At 54.2% G+C, this 9,007-nt stretch overlaps 1 protein-coding gene across 1 annotated transcript in view; it reads left to right on the top strand.

Moving 5' to 3' along the window:
• Positions 1-70: 70 nt before the first annotated feature.
• RGSL1 (regulator of G protein signaling like 1) overlaps positions 71-9,007 on the top strand; it is a 22,811-nt gene continuing 13,874 nt past the window's right edge. Inside the window, exons 1-11 of the mRNA XM_087730452.1 lie at positions 71-83; positions 936-1,018; positions 1,293-1,367; positions 2,109-2,271; positions 3,265-3,369; positions 3,705-3,866; positions 4,044-5,008; positions 5,549-5,611; positions 7,391-7,622; positions 8,301-8,408; positions 8,816-8,927. Coding sequence (XP_087586578.1) covers positions 71-83; positions 936-1,018; positions 1,293-1,367; positions 2,109-2,271; positions 3,265-3,369; positions 3,705-3,866; positions 4,044-5,008; positions 5,549-5,611; positions 7,391-7,622; positions 8,301-8,408; positions 8,816-8,927 — 2,081 coding nt within the window. The remainder of the gene's footprint in view (positions 84-935; positions 1,019-1,292; positions 1,368-2,108; positions 2,272-3,264; positions 3,370-3,704; positions 3,867-4,043; positions 5,009-5,548; positions 5,612-7,390; positions 7,623-8,300; positions 8,409-8,815; positions 8,928-9,007) is intronic.

Genomic DNA, 9,007 nt, shown 5'->3' with positions numbered 1-9,007 from the left:
AAGGACCTGCCAGGACAGGTGTGTCACAAGCAGCGTGGCACTCCAGAACACATCCCCGGGACACGGCAGCATGACGGCCACCGGTGAGTTACCTTTGCTGGAGGCTTCAGCCCCTCTAAGCACACCTCAAAGGGGACAGTGGGGAAAAAGCAATATTAGGCTTCTGAAACATGGGTCCTCCCTGTGACACAGCTGTGCCTTCAACGCAAGTGGACATTTCCAAGGGCATCCACCCATCAGTAGGCTGATGCCAGCCCACCCCCTTGCATCCAGATCTTTCAGACACAAATAAAACTTCACGGGATAGTGGGAGGTGTTGGGCACTACTGGCACACTACCTGGATGTCCTGGGTGGATGGGGTGGGGGTCTGCAGTGACTGTCACTACCCAGAGCCACAACCTGCCCCCAGCCTGATGGTGCCAGCTAATTTGGGGGAATTTGCTACCAGAACCTGAGCAAGAGGACTCAGAGCACCAAGGCAGTGGGGCCAGAGCAGCAGCACCAGAGCACAGCACACATTTCCTCTCCATGATAGCAGGGTTACGCCTGCTGTCTGGGTAAGGTGGAGGAGCACACCTCGTCCCCTCCAGCCACAGCACCTCCTTTCTCCTGCTCCATGGATGCCACCACATTTGTGCCCAGCCTCCGTGAACTTTGCTATTTAGGAATCTGCCATTCGAACTTTCCAGCTCCTGCATGCAGCTGAACCTGGTGCTTTCCTGTGCCACCCACCCAGAGCACACGGGTGCACTGGGACCCAAATTTCATGGACTGTCCCAGGTTCAAATCCTCCCGTGTGTGCATGGGTCGAGCCCATACTGCACATCCCCTAGAGCTGTTCTGGTCCAGCCTCTCAAACCCCATCTTCTGGTTAACATTTATGTCACACTTGGCAACACAAAGCCCAGGTAACTTTCTTTTCTCTCCCTTGTAGCAACCATAGCCTCCACGGACATGGGGCTTCTGCTGAGAGATGATGTTTTTGTCGACTTTTTCAACACGTTTCTGAATCTTCCCGTAAGTCCACTCCGCACCATAAAGCCCGGGACCTTTCTGAGCTCTTTTCAGGTGAACTTTCAGCTTCTGTGGTGTTAGAGGCTCCAGGAAAACTGAGAATACACCACACTCAGGCTGGAAAATGAGGGAAACCTGAGGACCTCAGCTTGGAGGTAGAGGTCTGAAAAGAAAGATGATGCCCTTCTCTGTAGTGAGGACTAACTAGAACAGCTGGGCTCTGGGCTCCTCTGCCACCCTCCATCTCTTTCAGCTCTCCCCTTTCCTTTTGATACAGGTTTTTGGCCAGACACCCATTTACATCAGCAGCACGGGCCGGTGGGACCTCTGGCCAGAGCTGCCGAGCCGCCTGGTGAGAAAATGAGGGGTGAGGAGGAAGAAGGAAGGGCACAGACCAGGGGAGGGAAGGAGATGGTTTCTCATTGCCAAGGCCACTCTCTGAGTCTCCTGTTAGTGCAGCTGGGGGAGTATTTCAAACCCAGGCATCATTTTGCTTTTGAGCCCTGGGAGGAGCACAAGCCATTTAAAGTCCTGGCATTGTGGACAGCTTATGGGGTCCATCCAGCACTCAGTAAACACTGATAGCTGGAGTTAAGGAGACCGTGTGTGGTGGCAGGGAAGGAGGATGTGAATGTCAGCCCCTCGTGTCCTGTATTCCTCCTGAATTCACCAGGAGCCAAGGTCCTGTTGATCCTCAAACTGGCTCAGCCATCCCCACGGACATCCCCCTTCCCCACAGCCACAAGCACCATTTGCGGTGCTCAGATCTCATAGCAAAAGGGAACCTGCTCCTCTCAGTGCTGCTGGAAAGGTGCTGTGCCTTCCTCTTGGGCTCTGGGAAAGCAGGCAGGCTGCAAGGAGAGGCAGCCTTGCAGGCAGCCACACAGCACTGGGTCTCCCAGGTTTGCAGGCAGAGCTCGCAGGGATACAGGCAGGGGCTATAGCTTGAGTATCCCCCTTCATTCCCAGCACCAGGATGGCTTACATCGCTGTCTAGCAACAGGGCGCCTTCCCCTGCCTCCTTCCCCCATAGCAGGGGCCCATTACTCACCATAATCCCCAGGCAAGAGACGGCTCCTTGCTCACAGCCTAATCCTCTCCTTGGGCATGGGGGGGTGCAACACAGGATCCCAGCCCCCCGGCTTTACTGGCTTGGCTGGAAAAGCACCGCCTGCCTCACTTCTGCAAATCCAGCTTGTGCCTCCACCTCGTCCTCTGCCAGAAGCTCCTGGGTTTCATTCGGTCGGGGGAAGCAGGTGAGTCATCGCGGCACGGAGGAAATCAGAACGGCTTCGCTGCCACAGCAGGGCTTCCTCTTGCTGGGGCTGTCACTGCCTGGTGCCTGCCCAGCGGGTCGTGCCTCTGCTCTGGGTTAAAAAGGCATCGCATGTCCTATTTTTAGGGATGCAGCAGATCCCAGGGTTTCCACGGGATGAACAGGGCTTTACCCCACGGCCCTGTTAGTAGAGGCTCACTGCCTCTGTAGAGTTGAGCTGAAATAGCTGCTTAGCAGAGTTTACCATGCAGTTCATGGGTGGAGCGGGGCTGGAGAGCATCCTTGGGCATGGGAAACTGGGGTCCTGATGTTTCAGGTGTGCTGCTATGCAGAGTGCCCAGAGCTCTCCCACTTCGTTGCGATACGCTCCTCGTCTGATGCATCCTACGCTGGGAAAACAGGCCTATGCCATGGTCTGTCCTACCAGCACCAAGTCTGAATTGTGCTCAGTTTACCCCTAAAATGAGCCATGTCAGCCCAGCCAACTGCTTTTGTCAGCCTGCGTGTCAATGTAAGGGAAGGCCACTGAAAAGAATGCTATGGCAGTGGGGATGCAGATTTTCATTTCAGAAAAATAAGCAATTCATCGAGGCTTGATCCAGTGCCGTTTCTGAATGAGTTGCTGCTTCTTCTCCAGTTGGGTTTAACCTCAAACTGAAGGAGGTTGAGGGCAAGTCCCAAACACAGGTAAAAAAGATGGACGTTTGCAAGGGGAAGAGGCACGACAGCTGGGCGGACTATCACCAACATGAGCGGGTTGTACTGCATCCTTGCAACCACCACCTCAATCCCACAATCCTGTCCAAAACTCCCATTTCAGTGCAATTTGCTGGTCTCCTGGCTCACAGCACTGCTGCCCTCTGGCAGCCTGTGTCAGGGAGCCTGGGGGGATGCTGGTGGTGTCTGGAGGGCTTTCTATGGGGCTGCTCCTGCATGCACCCCCTGATGCAATGTTCTGCACTCTCTCTGACAGCAAAACAGCTGAACTGGCAAAGTGCTGACCAGTGGCTGCTGGAGAAGTGCATCAGCGGGAGCCAGGGCATGTGGCGCTTTCGGGCCTTCATCCAAGGAATGGCAGGTGGGCATGGGGCACTCTGCAGCCCCTTCTCAGCCAGCTGTGGGCCAGCTGTCTGGCAGGACACTGGCACAGAGCTGGGGGCATGGGTAAGCACCAGTGCGACAGGAGACACCGCGATCCCAGACATGGCTTTGGAAGATGAGCCAGCAGCAGAGCCCCAACATGGGCGCTGCACGCTGGGGAGTTGCATAGCCCTGGCTCTTCTCTACACTGTTCCTTTGGTTCATCCAGGCAATCTTTCCTTCTTTCTTTTTTTAAAAAAACAGAGGCTGCTTCGCTCATCAGTGGGACTTTCAGGGACTCCCTCCAACTCCCATCCCTTGTCTGATCCATAGGGGAAGAACTGACCAACTTCTGGCTCACCACCGAAAGGCTCCTGGGGCTTGATGAGTCAGATGCGAGGCAGAGGGACCTCTACCTGTCCTTGCTCCACAAGCTGAAAGCCACTCACCTGCGCGAAGGCTCCAGCATTGTCACTCTCTGCAGGACCATCACTGGTAAGAAACATGGGAGCTGGGGATGAGCAGTGCCCTTCCAGCGAGGTGGACTTTCCTGGATGCTCCCCGGGAGATGGGATACCATCACCAGCTTTGCTTGGCTGGGGAACTCCCCTGGCAAAAACAGGTCTGGATGGAGCCAGTCCACCCCATGATAATGCCCTGCCTCCACTTCAGGGTCGTTCCTGAAAACCAGGCACATTCAGCCCATCAGCACCAGGAGGGAGATCCTAAGCAAGATGCAGGAACGGGCCCTTTTTATGATTCAGAGTTACTGGCTACCTAAATTCTTCATCCACTGCAAGATGGGCATGGAGGAAGAGAAATCATGCCACCCTCTGCTGCAGGAATATCAGGAGCGTTTATTACGGGCCAAATCACAGGAGCCCTCAGGCTTTTCGGAGAATCTCTTCATGATGCATATTAAAAGGAGCCAGGGTTTGTCAGAGTCCTACTGCAGCAAGAAGGCCAAAGCAGAGATCTGGACTCTGCTCAAGGAGGGAAGAGACACCCAAGAAATGAAGATGCCCAGTTTTCAGGTGCAACCAGAGAGGCAGCTGGCGCCAGCTGGGAGCACAAAGGAATCACATCTGGATAAGGATGCTTTGGGATCGATTCCTCAGCAGTCAGAGCATCCTGCAAAGACTGCCTTTGGAGGCAAAGGAGGAGCAACCTCTCCCAAAAGACCTAGACCCAATGCAGAGCAGGTCCTTCATCTGGAAGAACTCTGTGAAGAGAAAGTCCTCTCTAACCTGTGTTCCTCTGCACCCCTTGTCCAGCTGCCATCCCTGAAAAAGCGAGCCAAGACCTTGAGTTTCCTTCCCTGGGCCCTTAGTGCCGAGACCTGCGCGGGACGACCCTTCAGGGACTTCTTGAAGCGCCAGGACCGGTCTGTGGAGACTCATCTCCTGGACCTGTGGCATGACCTGGAGGAATTTCTGCCCATGGTGCTGGACCCCAGCAGAGAAAACAGTTTCTTCCTGCGTCATTTGATCGGGGAGAAGATATGCAAGACCTACCTGGAGGAGGGCACCATTCAGCAGCTTCCCTTGGAGACCAGGACTCTCAGGAGCTTGCGGAACCATCTGATGTCTGGAGAATTCTCCCCCTGGATATTCAGAGCCCAGAAGGAGATTTGCAAGGTACAGAGCAGTGCTGGCAGTGGTCAGGCTGGGAGGTACAGCTGGCATTAGCACCCCTGTTTAAGAAGAGAGATATTTGGAAAAGGAAGATGAAAAGAGATTAGGAAGGGAAAAAACTTACAGTCGCAAGGCACCTTGCACAGGAACCAGTGACCAAGATGCGCCAGGCCAGTGGAGAGGAGCATCCTCACTGGTTTGCTGGGCAGTGGAGCAGATGTGAGCAGTCATTTAGCAGCTGGTGACCTCAGTTGTTAGATGCACATGCCAAGGGCCAGGGGATGGCAGGGCAGTGGCCATCCTTTCGCATCTGAGTCACTGGTTCCAGCACAACACGAGTAAAACACTTGTATAACCCAAACCTTTCTGGGCAGCCTCTGAGCAGCCCAATGGACCAACATGCATCCTGGCAGAGCTGTCCTGGGTGTCTCAGCAAGGTGTAGCCTCCCTATGGCATCACGACCTCAGGGTACGGTGGGGCTGGGGGGTGGAGGTTGCTGCTGGAGCACTGACGGAGGACAACCCACCTTTGCTCCTCCTCAGGTGCTCTGCTGCTTCTATGAGGAATTTCTGGCTGACGATGACAGGACGTTCCTCCAGTTTATGGTAAAGGGGATGCAGAGGGGACACGGGCATCCTCGTGGGGTGTGCAGGCACCAGTGGGGATGTGAAAAGTTGGAGAGAGGGAGAGAGGAGAAGCCCAGCATTAGCTGCAGTGGTCCAACATCCCATGGTGTCCCCCGGCCAACGCTGCCGCAGAGCGATAGGGCAGAGCCTGCCCTGCTCCAGCTTCCTGGAGCAATGATCCTCAGCTCTTCCACCACAGCATCCTGTAAGTCAGCAGTGCTGCAGGCACACACTGCAAGAGCTCCCCTGAGACGGACCGTGACCTGGCCCAAAAGCAGGGAGAAACTTAAACACAGTCTTTCAGGGTACGCGGGGGCGAGACCAGCAACAGGCAGTGCACTGAGTAACTGCTCCATGGTTGCCCACTTCTGGGATTTAATTCTCCCCCTTTTTTCCTTGCCCACAGCAAATACTGCTATTAATGTGACTCATGTGCAGACACACATGTCCCTGTCCGAGCACAAGTGCCTGGCCAACACGCTGGGACAAGAGGGCATGCAGCCTTTTAGCCCATGATTCAACCGCACTCAAGTTTTCCACATATTTTTTCCACTGTGTAAAGGGATGACTTAAGAAAACAGAATGATACAAGCACCCATCTTCCTGGATTATTATCCCTCCTGGCAGCAGAAATCCTACTAATACCTCATGTTTATCAACATCCTAAATGCTAGCCTTACACTAGGAAACCTTCTCTCAGACCAAAACCCCCGAGCATCCCACCTGCATCCCTGCACAAACTATGCAGACAATTTTGCTCACTGCAGATGGTGTTCTTCAACTGTTAGGCTTTTCTCCAAACTGCAATGTAAAATCAGCAGCTGATCCTGGAAACAGTAAGGAGAGACTGTCAGGGCTAGTGCCCCCAAAGACCTGACTCACAGAGATACCAGCATCTCAGTCAGCAAGAGCTGAGCATTTTGGAAAAGTCAGCTGGCAGCTCCTGACCCTGATTCATTAGTTGCAAGTTAATTAGCTGCCCAGGTTTTTAAACATCTCTTGTCAAGGAAATTATCCCTCAGAGCACAGGCCTGGTCTGGAGTGCAATTAGCACTTCAGCAGGTGTCGAGGCCATGCTCTCTGCGGGCACCATCCCCTAAGCCAAACTCCTCCCGGGTCTTGCTGCACTGATGTCAGGGGAATTGCTCGGGGGCTTAGCAGGGCTATTTTTGGTGCTTGCTCTCAGCAACGTGTATCTCGGTCAGAAACCAGCCACTCTAACCCTGCTGCTGGGTGAGTCGTGCAAACTGCTTGCCAGTGGGGAGGGCCAAAACCTGCAGGAGGGTCTCCGTGGGGGGCGAGGGAGGCACTCCCAGGGCACCAGCCAGAGCCAGTCCCAGGGACAGCAGCTAACCAAAAAGGCACACGAGGTTACCTGTCTGGCAGGGACCTCTTCAGGGTTGTTTTCAGCCCTTCTGAGTGGATGTTGACCTCTTCAGGAAAGCTGCTCCCTTTGCTGCCAAGCCGTTGTCTGGACTACCTGGGGGACCTGCTGCATGTCCCTGGTACGTCCCAGCTGCAGGCAGATGGGAGCCAGCTTTAAGCAGCTGCATGGGTAGGTTTAAGGTCTATGCTGAGCTTCGTGCTCATGTAGATTTCTTCCAGACAGTTTAAAGCTAAAGCAGAGATCTAACTTTGGTAGGTTTGTACTCTAAGGCACAGTAAAACATGCAGCTAGCCCATCTGGCACAGTGCAGGACCAGGTCCTCAGATGGGGTATGTGCTCTGTGCAATCACCCTCTGCTCTTCTTGCTGTAGTCTCTGCAGAGCGATGTCTCGATGCCTGAGATGCAAGGCCATGCTCTTGGGAAAGATGAATGTTTCCTCCTGTCCCAGCGGATAAACCAGTCCTTGAAGCTGAGCCAGGCCTTGCATGGCACGAGGAACTTGGCAGGTCTCTCCTCCGAGCACTGGAAATTAATTGCCACTTGGGATCTCCGGAGAGGGGGCTCCATCCAGGCAGAGGTGGAACCTTTCCTGCGCAGCAACGGTAAGAGGAGGCTCTGAATTTCTGCTGTGGCTCATGTTGGCTAAGGCTGATAATGCATATTGTGTGCACCCGTGGTGACCAATGCCCCTAGCGCACAGATGCATTGCTGTATTGCAATACAGGGTGTGGACACCATGGAGTGGGTTGGGACAGGGTATCTGCGAGCCATCAGCTGTAATCCAAGCATTGGCAGCAACCTATGGGCCAAACTCCCTCCTGCCAGTACCAGAGGCACCAAATGCCACAGCCCTGCAGTGGCCTGGGTCACCAGATCAAATGGAGGCTGCAGCAAAGTGACTGAAACCCAAAGCCAGCAACAGCCACTGTCACCCCACTTCCACATCTTGACCTTCTGTGGATGCCGGGACTGGTCGTGCTGGTGTAACACCTCAGCTTTGTCTTCTCACATCATCTTTTGAGAATGACATCAAGTTTCTGGGCACCTGCCAGTGCACTGAGAGTGACAGCAGTCACCTGTAGCAACCCTTAAGTAGCTTGTGGGGCCTCGGTCATACCTGAGAAATGCAGTGTCACTGGTAGACCATGGGACCAGGACACACAAGAGGAAAGGAAAAGTGAGTTACAATCACAATACAGCACTCAGAGCAAGTGCTGAAGGGCTGTCATAGCCAGAAGGAACGAACATGGGATCTGTCCCCTCTTTTCTATATGATGCAGACGCCCAGAAGATGATGTCAAATGAGCTGGCTGTTCAGAAACCCTCGCTGGCTGTGGGTAGTCCAAGCAAGGAAAATGAGCTTCTGTGTCTGAAAAGCCCATCACTTGGTGAGTCCACTCTGAGCAGGCTAGAAGCAGGGTGGGCTCCCAACCATCACGCCCTTGCAGGTGCTCCAGCATACCCTTAGGGGATTGGACAAGCAGAGGTCTTCCCTGCTTGCATCCCATCATCTGGTATAACATCTCCAGAAGGAGAGGCAGGCCTAGCCACCTTTGAAAGGCATGTGTTTTGGGGTGTCAATCCAGCCAGAGAGGGTGGGAGTGGGAGGGCTTCTCTGAAGCATATGCCGAGGACCACGCGGGGGTGAAGAGTTCCCACAGCACCCAGTGTCTCCTGAGCCAGGCTCACCATGCGGACATCAGCATGGTGACTCTGGGGTCCTTTGCCCTGCGGACAGCTGTGGGCAGGCTCTGGCTGTCACCTGAGGAAGGGGCCAACCCTGTTCTGTCCCCAGAACCCGCTGAACCCGAGAAGAGAAAGAAGAGGACTGTTCCCGTGAGGAAAACTGAATCAAGCGTGACAAAGTCCACCACTGTTGCAGTAGAGAAGCCATCTAGAAGACCCAGGTCTGCACCTTGCAGCATGGGGCTTTGGGGTTTTTTGCTACTTCCACTCTTTCAGGAAGCAGATTTTTCCCCGTGCTTTC

Source organism: Nipponia nippon, unplaced genomic scaffold (genome assembly GCF_047370975.1).
Source record: "Nipponia nippon isolate SJK-2023a ecotype South Korea unplaced genomic scaffold, ASM4737097v1 scaffold_5, whole genome shotgun sequence".
Classification (NCBI taxonomy): Eukaryota; Metazoa; Chordata; class Aves; order Pelecaniformes; family Threskiornithidae; genus Nipponia; species Nipponia nippon.
Note: the sequence above shows the minus strand (reverse complement) of the source record. Positions and strands in the feature narration are given on the sequence as shown.